Source organism: Passer domesticus, chromosome 4 (assembly GCF_036417665.1).
Source record: "Passer domesticus isolate bPasDom1 chromosome 4, bPasDom1.hap1, whole genome shotgun sequence".
Taxonomy (NCBI): Eukaryota; Metazoa; Chordata; class Aves; order Passeriformes; family Passeridae; genus Passer; species Passer domesticus.
In genome coordinates, this window is record NC_087477.1 from 18,499,137 (window position 1) to 18,514,029 (window position 14,893).

At 42.3% G+C, this 14,893-nt stretch overlaps 1 protein-coding gene across 1 annotated transcript in view; it reads left to right on the top strand.

Annotated features, from left to right (window-relative positions):
* The window catches only part of FAT4 (FAT atypical cadherin 4), a 124,772-nt gene that overhangs the window by 94,501 nt on the left and 15,378 nt on the right, over positions 1-14,893 (top strand). The window contains exons 9-11 of the mRNA XM_064416442.1: positions 434-4,783; positions 9,787-9,891; positions 11,487-11,794. Of these exons, the coding sequence (XP_064272512.1) occupies positions 434-4,783; positions 9,787-9,891; positions 11,487-11,794 (4,763 nt within the window). The remainder of the gene's footprint in view (positions 1-433; positions 4,784-9,786; positions 9,892-11,486; positions 11,795-14,893) is intronic.

The following is a 14,893-nucleotide window of genomic DNA, read 5'->3' on the forward strand; positions in this document are numbered from 1 at the left end:
AGTCCTTGAATTCCAGGGTGGAGTTTTTTTCATGGATAAATAGGCTAAGAGTAGTTTTAAAAATCAAAATAGCATTCAGTCTTACTGGCTTTATGGTTTTTATTGTGTGAATGTTCTAGAAGCAGGATGCTGGGCCTCCAAAAGGCTGCAGGTTTGTTTCCCAGTTACTGATTTCTGTATGTCCATCTCTCTAAATGCAGTGTCCTGTTTTTCAATTCAACATTTTTTGGCTGCGTGCATGTCTTGTGGACTCACAGACTCACCTGCCCCTTGCTGAACTCACTTTTTTTGTGACAAAAGCAGTTCATTTTCAGGGCAGTGTGGGGAAAAGCATGCTGCTCCAGGATGTGCTTCCAAGTGAAAGGCTGGCATGATGTTTCTCTCAGTCAGTGCATTCATTAAAGGACTGACCTAGCTTTGTTCTATATTTCAGGCTCATTTGTGTTTGCTGTGACTGTCACCGACGCAGATGCCGGCTCCAATGCTGAGCTCCATTATTCCCTCGTGGGGAAGAACTCTGAGAAATTCCACATTGATCCAGCAAGGGGGGCAATCCTGGCTGCAAAACCACTGGCAGGAGAGTCCGAAGTCACCATTTCTGTTCACGTGAGGGATGGTGGCCGGTACCCCAAGACAGACTCTACCACTGTCACTGTGAGGTTTGTGGACAAAGCCGAATTTCCTCGTGTTCAGGCCGAGCAGGAGACCTTCACCTTCCCTGAAAACCAAGCAGTCGGGACACTTGTCACCACCGTCTCTGGATCTTCAGCCAGAGGAGGCTCCTTGTCCTATTACATTGCCAGCGGTAACCTGGGCAGCACCTTCCTGGTGGACCAGGTGACAGGACAGCTTTCTGTCGGGCAGGCTTTAGATTTCGAAGCCGTGCAGAAATACGTGGTGTGGATTGAGGCCAGAGACACGGGCTTTCCCCCCTTTTCCTCCTACAAGAAATTGGAAGTATCAGTGATTGACGTCAACGATAATGTGCCAGAGTTTGAGCAAGATCCCTTCGTTGCAGAAATAGCAGAGAACCTGTCCCCACGGAAGATACTGACGGTGGCTGCTGTTGACAGGGACAGTGGTCTGAATGGACAGCTAAATTATGAAATAATTGAGGGCAATACCGAAAACAGTTTCAGTATCAATCGAGCCACTGGTGAGATCAGAAGTGTCCGGCCCTTGGACAGGGAGAAACTGTCTCAGTACACGCTAACCATAAAAGCTTCAGACAAAGGCACTCCGCTCCAGAGCACGACTGTCAAAGTTATCATTAACATTTTAGATGAAAATGACAATGCTCCGAGGTTTTCACAGATATTCAGTGCTTCTGTGCCTGAAAATGCTCCTCTGGGTTTTACAGTAACACGAGTCACAACGTCAGATGAGGACATTGGGGTGAACGCAGTCAGCAGGTACTCCATAAGGGATACGAGTCTCCCATTTACCATAAATCCCAGCACTGGGGACATCACCATCAGCAGACCACTGAACAGAGAGGACACTGACCGCTACAGAATCAGGGTCTCTGCACATGACTCAGGGTGGACGGTGAGCACAGACGTCACTATATTTGTCACAGATGTCAATGACAATGCCCCACGATTTACAAAACCATCCTATTACCTGGAGTGTCCTGAGCTTCCTGGGATCGGGCTAAAGGTCACCCAGGTTTCAGCCACTGATCCAGATGAAGGGTCCAATGGTCAGGTCTTCTACTTCATAAAATCCCAGTCTGAGTTCTTCCGCATTAACGCAACCACGGGAGAGATTTTCAACAAGCAGTACTTAAGGTACCAAAACTCCAGCGGTTCCAGCAATGTCAACATCAACAGGCACAGCTTCATCGTGACATCATCAGACCGGGGCAGTCCCCCGTTAGTGAGTGAGACCACAGTCACCATAAACGTCGTAGACAGCAATGACAACGCACCACTCTTCCTCGCCCCTAAATATTTCACTCCTGTGACTAAGAACGTGAGGGTTGGCACAAATCTGATTAAAGTTACTGCGGTGGATGACAAGGACTTTGGCTTGAATTCTGAAGTGGAGTACTTCATCTCTGATGAGAGCAAAACGAATAAATTCAGACTGGACAGGAGTACAGGCTGGATTTCTGTGTCATCTTCACTAATGGCTGATTTGAACAAAAACTTCCTGTTTAAAGTGAAAGCCAAGGACAAGGGTAATCCCCCACTCTCATCTGAGGTAGCTGTTGAAATAGTAGTGACAGAAGAAAATTACCATACACCCGAGTTTTCCCAGAGCCGCATGAGCGTTACTATCCCGGAGAGCTACTCTGTTGGAACGGTGGTCAGGACGGTTTCAGCACGAGACAGAGATGCTGCTATGAACGGATTAATCAGCTACAATATTTCCTCTGGAAATGAAGCTGGAATCTTTGCTATTAATACCACCACTGGTACACTGACACTAGCCAAACCACTTGATTTTGAGTTACACCAAAAGCACGAGCTGGTTGTTACTGCCACGGATGGAGGGTGGGTGTCCCGAACAGGCTACTGCAGTGTCACTGTCAATGTCATTGATGTCAATGATAACTCCCCAGCATTCAGCCCTGAGGAGTACTTTCCCACCGTGCTAGAAAATGCCCCCAGCGGGACAACTGTTATTAGTTTAAACGCCACTGATGCTGACTCTGGATCTAACGCTGTGATTGCATATGCCATCCAGTCCTCAGACAGCGACCTCTTTGTCATTGACCCCAACACGGGAACCATCACCACCCAGGGATTTTTAGACTATGAAACAAAGCAGAGTTACCATCTAACAGTAAAAGCTTTTAATGTTCCAGATGAAGAGAGGTGCAGCTTTGCTACTGTCAACATCCAGTTAGAAGGGACAAATGAATATGTGCCCCGTTTTGTGTCCAAGCTTTATTACTTTGAGGTTTCAGAGGCAGCCTCCAAAGGTACTGTTGTAGGTGAAGTTTTTGCAAGTGATCGTGATATGGGCATTGATGGAGAAGTCCACTACCTCATCTTTGGCAACAGCAGAAAGAAGGGCTTCCAGGTAGATGAGAAAAGTGGCCAGATCTACGTTTCAGGACCTCTTGACAGAGAAAAAGAAGAACGGATCTCTTTGAAAGTCCTTGCAAAAAATTTGGGGAGCATTCGTGGCGCAGATATAGATGAAGTAACTGTTAATATCACAGTCCTGGATGCCAACGATCCTCCCGTTTTTACCTTGGGAACCTACAATGTACGGATCAGCGAGGGTGTTCCTCCAGGCACCCATGTCACCTTCGTCAGTGCCTTTGATTCAGATTCTGTCCCCAGCTGGAGCAGGTTTTCCTATTTCATCGGGTCTGGCAACGAGAACAGCGCCTTTTCCATCAACCCACAGACGGGACAGGTGACGGTCACTGCAGAGCTGGATCGAGAAACGCTGCCTGTCTACAACCTCTCTGTGCTGGCCATCGATTCGGGAACGCCGTCTGCGACAGGAAGTGCCTCTCTAGTGGTAACTTTGGAAGACATCAATGACAACGGCCCTACCTTGTCCACCAGCCAAGGAGAAGTCCTGGAGAATAACCGCGCAGGAACTCTGGTGATGACACTTCAGTCATCGGATCCTGATCTCCCTCCCAACCAAGGTCCTTTCACGTATTACTTGCTCAGCACTGGCCCTGCCACCAGCTACTTCAGCCTCAGCACCGCTGGAGTCCTGACAACGACGAGGGAGATTGACAGGGAGCAAATCAGCGATTTCTACCTCTCAGTGATTACCAGAGACTCTGGCGTTCCTCAGATGTCTTCCACAGGAACTGTGCAGATCAAGGTAATAGACCAAAACGACAACCCGTCTCAGCCCAGAACAGTAGAAATCTTTGTTCATTATTATGGCAACCTCTTCCCAGGTGGAATTTTGGGCAACGTAAAGCCACAGGATCCAGATGTGCTAGACAGCTTCCAGTGCTCCCTTACCTCAGGAGTCACCAGCCTTTTCAGCATTCCCGGGGGCACCTGTGAGCTGCACTCGCAGGCGAGGTCCACGGATGGCACGTTTGACCTGGCCGTCCTCAGCAATGACGGGCTGCACGGAGCCGTCACCAGCAGCGTCCGCGTCTTCTTCGCGGGCTTCAGCAACGCCACCATCGACAACAGCGTCCTGCTTCGCCTGAGCGCCCACAGCGTGCGGGACTTCCTGACCAACCACTACCTGCACTTCCTGCGCATCGCCAGCTCCCAGCTGACGGGGCTGGGCACGGCCATCCAGCTCTACGGCCTCTATGAGGACAGCAACCACACCTTCCTGATGGCGGCCGTCAAGCGCGGCGGCAACCAGTACGTGAACCCCAGCGGCGTGGCCACCTTCTTCGAGAGCATCAAGGACGTCCTCTTCCGCCAGAGCGGGGTGCGGGTCGAGGCCGTGGACCACGACTGGTGCCTGCAGAGCCCCTGCCAGAACGGAGGGAGCTGCCTGAGGAGGCTGGCGGTGGGGCCCACCCTGAGGACCCACGAGAGCGTGCCCGTCATCATCGTGGCCAACGAGCCGCTGCGGCCCTTCGTGTGCAGGTGCCTGCCGGGGTACGAGGGCGGCCTGTGCGAGACCGACGTCGACGAGTGCCTCCCGTCGCCCTGCCACAACGAGGGCACCTGCCACAACCTGGTGGGGGGCTTCTCCTGCAGCTGCCCTGAGGGTTTCACCGGCATGGCTTGCGAGAGGGACGTCAACGAGTGCCTTTCCAACCCCTGCAAAAATGGTGCTGCCTGCCAGAACTTCCCAGGAAGCTTCAACTGCGTTTGTAAAACCGGGTACACAGGTATGCTTTTACTCCCCTATACACCTTACAGTCCAGAAAAGATGGCAAGAGTACCTTCTTAGCCCAAGATTGTCTGAATACAAGCATCCCCACTGGATGAAGAGATCATGCAAAATGCGGCATTAATAGTGCGAAAACTCAGAATACCCAGGTGCCTGCAATATTATTTTATTTTAGCTCTCTCCCAAGGCAGATCTCCGTTACCTGATTTGCATTAGAACAGAAAGATTTTTGCCAGGGCTATTCAAATTTTTTAAATGTGTGGAAACCATTTCCAATGCTTAAGTATGATTTTTCTATACATCTTATTGTTATGCATATTGTGGGAGCATTTCAAGTCTGCTAGAAGTGTGCCAAGCAAGAAAATCAGCCTCTGCCCCAAATTATTTGCAGACCAGAAAACAGATGAAGAATATGGGAAAAAAAACAGAATTCAGGCAAAATGATCAGCCCCTCTGTTCTGTATTTTGTCCCTTTGTAATTTATTTTTTTCATTAAGTGCAGAAATGTCTGCAGCATTCCTACCCCTTCTGAGTATTTTTCTCTGATATTTATTCCACATTCAAACACAGCAGCATTATAACCCAGAAAAGCAGGCTGGTCTGTTCTTCTGCCACTAGTAGGATATTTAAGGGAGGTCTGAACAATTTTATCCAGTGCTTATAGCCACTTTTCATAGAAATCAGAAAAAAAAAATCTAACCAGAGGAGAATAGGTGAAGCTTTCATTGCCTTTTCTAAGGAGTATTTCTGCATTGAAGAAGCCCCAGGGCAACCCAGCTCAGCACAGCTGTGAGAGACTTGCCACCACCACAGCTCACTTGTAACCCAGAAGGGATCCTCTGTTCCTTTGGGTTTTTGACTTAAAGCGGGTCTGTGCAGGACAGAATGGAGGGGAAAGTTAATTTCAAAGTAAAGGTTTCATTACTTAATTTAAATCACAGCTGCAGCAGTGGATACATATTCAGTGCAGTATCAAGGACGGTGGTGAGATCTTCTGCATGAATCTCACAAATGTGCTCCTGAGCCTCAGGTCAGGAGCAATTGCTGTTAATTGACAAGCAGTTCTAATTAAGTTACCAATCCAGGATTTTATTTCATGTTGTATTAGCATATCAAATTATTTTGCCAGGAGCATGGCAAAGTAATTCTAGAGCACCTATGCCCTGTAACTCTTGAGGCTGTTAGCACCAGAGAGTACATGGGCATGTGTTTGCTGTTGCAGTGAAGCAAAACGCTTCATTAACTCCAGCAGCAAACTATGGTGTATGCCTCTAGACTGTAATTTGAAACATTTATGAAGCATCCAGCTGATTTCTTCTGGTATTAAATTCATACATTAATGCTCAACTCTTATGTCAGCTAAAAATCAAGCACTGCATGTGACAATTTAAAAAAAAAAAGAGATGAGTATTTTTACTAAGAGAATGTGATGAGAGACTCTTAGAGTTTGAAGTGTTGGATTTCTTTCATGCCATGAATTAAATGTGGCATCTGATAGGAGCTTTCTTAAACTCCTTGTCAACACAAATAACCTTAAAATAGACTGCCAGTGAGGCAGACGTTTCTATTTGGGAGTCAGATGTTGTTTAATCAGTTGGCCATTGCAGCATCAAGAGTTATTAAAGTGTCCTGAGATTAATTGATCCAGACAGAAAACAAATGGCACCAGTGTAATTAAAAGAGAAAATATCTTTGGAGTTTAATATCAACAGAGCTTATTAGATAAGATCACCATTATCACACAGTATATTTAGACATTTTATGTCTGCAAAAGCATATTTGAAATTCTTCAAATTAAATATTCAATAGGTTCTGCAAACAAATGTCAGTGTACTGATTGTTTGAGAATGCTTGACATAGAGGCTATTATGTCATTATTATACTGCCAACAGAAAGAGAACACAGCTGCTTGGGCTCTTAATTTGCATTCATATGTGATTAAAGATAGCCACAGTAGATGTAAAAATAAAGTCTCAAACTGTTTCTTCATGAATCTAAGCCTCGAGTGCCTCAACACCAACAAAAAAGAGGCATCCAAAATAGTGGATTTCTAATTTAGTTCCCCATATACATAGGTTTGCTGCTTCTGTTGGAATGAAAATACAGTCTCATAATTGAATTTGCATGCTTGGTAAAAAAAATAATATTTACATGGTAGTGCATGCAAGTAGAAATTAGAATTTTCTGGGACAGACTCTCTGTTCACTGTAAATTAGAGTACATGAGCTGTAGACCTTTATAATGGTGTACCTGAAAACTGAGTCTTACTTTTCCTTGATTTATTATGTTTTGTCAGCTGCATTTCACTTCATCATACTGCGAAAGGTAATGTCATTTTTTTCACTGGATAGGATTATAAAGACTGATTACCTCAGAACAACATCATTAGGGTTTGAACAATCTGTTATAATTATATCTCTTAATGATGAACAGGTTTTGTTTTTAAAATAATCGCTTTCTGGAGGGAATATGCTTGGTGATTTACAGTAGTTGTCTGCCCTTCCTTTGAACCCTTCATTTCCTGTTTTCCAGGATTCATTAAGATGAAGGAATGTAAGTTTGTGAAGTTGTTTCAAATGCAAGATTAGAATGCTAGAACAACCACTTTAAAGATGGACACAGAGAACCACAAAAACTAAAACTCCCAAATCAGCTGAAATCTTAACTGAAGACCATTCAGCTGGTATCTGTTCCTCCTACATTTTTCAATTAACAAAAAAAAAAAAAAAATGTTTGAGGAACTTAGATTTTTGCATAAGCCCCTGCCTGTGATAACATCAGCTGGGGGTGATGAATGATAAATGTTGAATGCTGTCTGTTACCAATTATCCAGCATGCTTCCTAATTTTCACGGTCTTGAGAAAAAGATCTTTCTGATGCAGAAATGAATACCTTGCTTCTTTCAGAATTTCAGCCAAGAATTTATCTATAAACTCAGCTAACTTCAGTTTTCATCTAGGCCAATTTGGATGGGACTTTGAGCACTTGGTCTCGTGGAAAATGTCCCTGCCCATGGTAGGGGGTTGGAACAAGATGGTTTTTAACACCCTTTCCAACCCAAACCATACTATGGTTACATTATTCTGGTATTTTAACCACGCTTCTGTTGGTTTCAAGAGCTCTTCAAACAACAGTTAAGCATAAAGGAGATGCAGTTATTCATTGGTTAAAGTAAGTGCAGCTGAAATAAATATCCATATTCTCTTGCTGACTCAGCAAATGTGCCAGCTTTAATGTTAGTTGAGAAGGAGTATTTAGTTAGATTGAACTGCAAAAATCTGAGTAAGCCTGTTTAGCTCCACTTGATTTTTTGTGAAAACTGAGCAGCATCACTGAGCTATTTTAAGCATATCTGTCTCACTCTTGCTATGTGCTCTCCTTCATGAGTCAAAGACCACTACTACAGACCATAAATTGAAAACAAAGAAAACAGCAAAATCTCACATAAAAAGTTAGCTCATCCTTCAGTCATGCCCATTAGAGAATAAAACATAAATAAATACCCCCAAAGCATAATTAGATTCAGACACTGGAAAAGTTTCCTGGATTTATGGTGCATCTACAAGTGACGTATTAACCGCAGGAATCCTCCAGCGCTCCATTTCCACCCTGCTTGCAGTCACACATGGAGAGCTGCTGCTCACATGGAAGAGCTGCTTGCAAACTGTGGGTTAAACAAAAAAAGTAGAAGCAGGGTGAAAAACAGGAGGTTTTCTTCATTAGGTGACCCTAGTTGTTAAACTCTGAAAAAGGTAGCATTGTTCATAAAGCACAGTCCTGGTTTGCTACAGTTTTAAGTTGCACCAGCAACCTCTAAGGACTGGTGCATTCCTGTCGTGGGAGATGTAAAATTACAAGATATATGGGACATACAAGAACGGAACGGACACCCTCTGTGCAAGCTCATGTTGTACTTTTAACTTAAACATACGCATATGGTGTAAGAAATAAAGCAATTAATTATCGATGCAGAAAGAAGCATTAGGACAATCTTAGCCCTTGTTTTATGCATATAGTCTGGCTGAGATGAAGTTCAGGAGAAGTCTGGAAGACTATGGCTGCTTTTGTGAATTTCTGCAGTGTTGCAGGGAGGATGAACATAATGACACTTCGAAGTTTTTGCTGAGCACAGTCAGTGGAGGTTGGCACTGCTGGCAATAGGACGACAGGTTCCAAGAGTGGGATGTAGTGGAAGTGTTGCTAAACTCATCAAAGCCAAGCACTGAAAACCTCAGAAATGAAGACCATTATTTTTGTAATGTTTCCATGCAATGAAAATTTTAGTTTCATACATGGAATACACGTGTGTGTATTTGGTGTCTGTTAAAATCTTCACATTTTCTCTTGGTTCCCTTCCTTGCTGAAATGAATTATGTGATTTCAGTTTGTTCTCTGGGGAATAATCTTTACCACATGTGACAATGTCTGCTTAGAAAAGGACTGTATCCAGGGTAGCTTGTTTTAGCTCCAGAGGACTGTGGTCTCTCCAAGTCAGGAAGGAGGTTGTAATTGATGAGGAAAAATAAGAAAAATCATATAATGTACAATAGCAGCCTCTATTCAGCATGACCTGCTTGTGCAGGGTCCAGCAAGGGCTGTCTGTATCTCCTTTGCACTCAACAGGGAGAAAAAAAATACATTTTTACAGTTCAGTTTTACAATGCTGAAATAATTCAGCATTGCTTTTAATTGAATTATCTCTCTTTTATAGACACTAGTTAATAAAGTAATTCAATTAAAACAACAGTCCACCAGTACCTATAATCACAATGAGACACTTGAAACGTGGAGTTACTTTCTTTGGGCCACACATTATGCCTATGGCAGGGCTGAGGGCAGCCCAGCGTCCTGTCTGTGATTCCTCTTTCCATCCCAGAGCTGGTCCCTGGCACCCTCTCTCCTGGCCATGTGTTCATAACCTCATTACCTACAACACCAGCCTGACTTTCCTGTTTCCCTGAATAGTCTGACCTGGAAATTGCTTTTGTTCCCTCAACACAGGGAAAACGTGTGACTCCACTGTCAACTACTGTGAGTGCAACCCTTGTTTCAATGGTGGTTCCTGCCAAAGTGGGCTGGAGGGGTATTTCTGCCACTGTCCCTTTGGTGAGTACCCTTCTCTCCTTCATCTCCCCTTTCCCTAGTCGTATTTCTGTTTATTTTTACCTGCATAAATTATTTCTGGCTTGAAAATTATTCATGGTCTGGAAAAACCGCATGTTTTTAGAGGTTCAATTAACTCATTTTTCTTCAAAAGAAAGTTAAAAAGTGATGTGGTCGCAACAAATACATATTTGTCATTCCTAGTAGCAGGTCCTTTATCTCTCACAGAAAAAAAACCCAAAAGACCCAGCCAAACAACTCAGTGCCTAAAAATTAGAAAGAATATTTCTGATTAGATAGATAGAGATAACTGTCCAAAAGTAAGAATAGATGCTTGAAATACTTAAATCAAGACTATTGGCTTCCTAAAGAAGAAACTTGACTCAACCACAGCTGGATCAGGGCTGAAGTGCCTTCACCACCAAGAATATCCAAAGTTCGGTCTGAAGGAAGAAGTATGATGATAACAAAGCTCTCCTGATGAATAACAGGCACTTTTAGTGGAGCTGAAGAGTAAGACCACTGTAAATAACATCAGTATTTTACATCAGAGAAGCATATAGTAGTGCCAAAATAGTTTCATAATTTTTAGAATTTAATTATCCCAGATTTGGTTTGTGGAACTGACCCAATAAAAACATAGAACAACATGGATATTTTAAGGCATCATTACATGACTGCAGCAAGATTAATTCTAAATGCAGAATCAAAACCTTACTAATGAAGACCAATATTTTTATAGTTAATACAAAATTGCCATGGTTCATATGGAAAAGTATAATACTAAATGTAACAAATTTATAAATAAACAGAAATGTCCAGAAATCATCTACAGTGTTGTAAGGTTGCTGACAACCCTCTCGCAAAAGTGTAGTTCTCAATATGCATTTGTAACTAATGCTGAATGTGTTTTTCTATTAGCATGTGGAATAATTTCTCTATTCTATTTTATTTCCTTTATTGTACATTTCCTCCAGGCAATTAATTTCCCATTGTAAATGTAACTAATATTCATACATTAAATCAGGGGTTTTTTCCCATTTTTGCTGCAGTAAAAGAAAAATCAAGGGAAATTGTGACAGAGATCTGAAAAAAAGTATGTAGAATGCACCAAAATATGAATATCAGTAAAAACATGAGGAGGCATAATATTTTAATCACACATATGCTTATTTCATAAGTATAAAAAATGAACCACCCAGTGAGAAACAGTTCAGATAACAACCGCAGAGCGAAAAATAAACTCAACTTGCACATTTATTTCCATAGCTGGATTAATAAATGCCTGATCATAATTAACAGCCATGTCTTGACAGAGTTGTCAAGCTGGCTTGGTTTGGTGTTTTCCAAAGAAGCACAGAACTCGACAAAGTGCTTTTCAATAGATGCATCTGTCCTTTGTAATTCAATTTTTAACTCTAAATACAATGTACCTCAGCCCCCAGCTGTGGGTAATAGCATTCTTCTGTTGGTTGTGTGATTTTAATTGTACATTAGAGGTTCCACAGCCATGTGGAGAGCACATCCATACTTCGCTCCTGGGAGAAGGCACGGTGAGGAAAAACCTCCCCGATTCCAGACTGCTTTTCATTTTTCAGGTGTTTTTGGGAATCACTGCGAGCTGAACAGTTACGGATTTGAAGAGCTGTCCTACATGGAATTCCCCAGTATGGATCCCAACAATAATTACATCTACATAAAGTTTGCCACCATAAAGAGTAACGCCTTGCTGCTGTACAACTACGACAACCAGACTGGGGAGCGGGCGGAATTCCTGGCGCTGGAGATAGCGGAAGGGAGGCTGAGGTTCTCCTACAACCTGGGCGCTGGCACGTACAAGCTCACCACGGCTAAGAAGGTGTCTGATGGACAGTTCCACACCGCCATCGCCCGCCGGGCTGGCATGGTAAGGAGGGCTAAAATGAGGATTTTAAGGCGCGTTCAGTTTGGCTTCCAGGCGAACTCGGAGGAAGGTGAAATTAGTGGCGTTGCGTTTGCTAGCAGAAACTCCAACTTTGGGAAAAACCTCCTTCGTTTCTGCCTTATTCCAAGTGACTCAAAGCCCTGTGGTGATTTGTTTGGGATGATGATGATGATAAAGTGTAATGAAAAAAACATGTGCAAAGTGCCCCCAAACTCTCAATGTGAAAAATGAGAGCCAGGAATAATTAATGACATAGATGATTACGCACAGGGCTAATTAACTGCTGTATATTACAGGGATGATTATCAGGGAATGCTAATTAGCCACAGTAATTGCAAAAAGCCTCAAAATAATTTTTCTCAACATTTGGAAAGTAGAAGTGGACAGACTTAAAATTCTAGGCATCCATGACCTCCTTGAGCTAATTCAGAGATTTTTCCAATCTCATCAGATTGGGAGCCTGATTTTCCTCTGTAGCTTATATGTGAAGGGTTAAAAGGTGCTACATTAAGAGAATTTTTTGAGGGGAAGGAGGGAAGTTACTTCTCTCTCTGTCCCCCAGAATGCATCTGAGGTGAGGAATTCTGCCAAAAATTGGGACAACTGATTACCATATGCCTGGCACTCTGACCCCTCTCCTGCCTTAATTTTTTTTCTCCAGTAAATGTTTTCTATTCCTCTTCTCTCATTTTTTAATAATATTTCCAAAGCAGAACATAAACCAAATGCTCTTTGAATCCAAGCCAAGTTTTTTGACTCTGCAGTGTTTGAGTTAGAAATGAAACCAAATCTATTTGCCATCCATAATCAGTAACTATTGCCCAACAGTTCCCTTTTCAGGCAGAAATGGCCAGCATACGTCTAATTCATGTTTGGAGTTAAAGTCATAGAGCAATAATATATTGTGAGGTTCCCCATTTTGGTTTGTATATGTCAAGCTAGAAGTGATGTAGGGAATAAAAGCAGTAAACTCTTCTACCCAGTGTGGCTCCATTGAACCCTAAACTCTATTTCCATTTGTAGTGCAATAGCTGATATCTCCATTTATTCTGGGTGTAGGTCTCTTCTCCCAAGTTACAAGCAACAGGAGAAGAGGAAATGGCCTCAAGTTGCAGCAGGGGAGGTTTAGATTGAATATCAGTAAAGAGTTCTTCCCCAAAAGGGTTGTCAATGCCTAGAAAAGGCTGCCCAGCGAGTGGTTGAGTCACCATCCCTGGAGGTATTAAAAAGATGTGTAGATGTGGCACCTGGGGACATGGTTTAGTGGTGGCCTTGACAGTGCTGGCCTAGTGGTTGGACTCTGCAGATCTTTTCCAACATTAAGGATTCTATGGTTCTGTGAAATCCAGTCTTCAGCTGGATTTGCAAATCCAATTTGTGTGTGTTTTTAGGACTTATATATCCAAATAAGATGAAGGATGGTTGTGATGTTGAGCAATGACTTTGGTTTAGCTTTGATATCAGATATTCAATTTGCATCTTGCAAATTTAATAATTTACATCATGGGTTCCTAATGGTAAAACCCAAAGGTGCTTTACCTTTGCACCATGCACCAGGTTCCCATTCTAGTAATTAAAGTAGAATGTTACTTCTATAAATAAGATGTATATGGTAAAGTGTAGGGACACAGAGTAAAAAGTTGCAACAAATAAATGAAGTACACTGAAGAAAAAAAAAAAACAGAGAAAGAAAATGTTTTGCTTGTCAGTGTGCCAGAAGACTGTAGAAGAAGAGAGAACATAAAAAGGGCTATTTATAGAAATTTCAGCTATGAATGCTTCAGGCTAAAAGCAAATATTTAACACAACCTATGCCTTTGTATGATTTTTTTTATTTGTTTGTTTTTAATGTTTAAACCTCTTCAGTAATGTCAGCTGTTTACAAACAATATGTGAAGAGAATCGCCTTTGTCTTAGATATTTCTGCTGCAGGAAAAATGTCTCCCAGGTGTCCAAAACTGTATAAAATAGGCCCCCTTTAGGATTCCAAATCTGTCATTTCCTACAGCACAGTGGGATTTTATCGGAAACTGGTAAAATCATTAAGTTGTCAGTCCTGAGCTATTGCAAAGTGACAGGATAGAAAGGCTCATAATGTGGCAAGGTAACTGTAGAGTAATGCTTAAGTAACAAGCAGGAACATTTGACTAACATTAGAAAATAAATTGTATGAACTCTGTTCCAAGTAAAATATATTCTCAAATATCCAGCCCTTCAGCTGGGGCTGGAGCTTGGCTTGCAGAGCACATAGCGATGTAAGTTAGGGAGATTATGCTGATTGAGCTAAGAACAAAAAACTCATTTCAGTTTTTGTTGTTGATGTTCTGAAGGAAAAATATGTATGCATGTGGTGGCATACAGAGCAGCCAGCTTATTATTCTTTCTCTGAATTGTTTCATTTACACAGCCTATAATCTGCTTTGGAACTGCAGACTGACATTTCTTGGGAGAAGCACTTTGCTCATTTGTATGGAAAGAAATTCAAGATAAGCTTCCATTAAAAATAGCAGATTGAACAATTTAATCGTACTGTAGGGCATGATTTAGGGCTAAGAGCTCTGAATTTATTTGGTCAATACAGTGTGTCAGCTTGCAGCATGTATTTGGAGCTAGCATGGCCAATCTGTGGGGATTTCAACAGGCTGTTGTTACCAAACTTATTTGCAGGCAGTAGAAAAAACCTCTGCAGAGTAATGATGTACTGATAGCCAGTGCTGCTTGCTCAGCTCCCATAGAGCAATCTAAATCAAAATATAAACCTAGGCATTTTTAAAGGTGGCATTTGATTTAAATTTGCTGTAAAACTCTACCACACATCTAGCTGAAACATGAGGAGATGTACAACGTGGAGATTATGTTTATTTTTCTGAAAATTTGTTTTAAGGAATAACCTTCAGGGTTGGTTGGAGTTTCATTTTTTCAGCGCATCTGTTATTAATAAATCACTGTGGGGACAATTCTTTGCTAAATAAGGAATAAAATAAAAACTCCTTTTCAAATCAGCAGGAGTTATTTCATGATTTTAGTGACAGCCTTGGTTAGACTTTTATAGATTACAAATAGAAGTGCCATGAGTAGCTT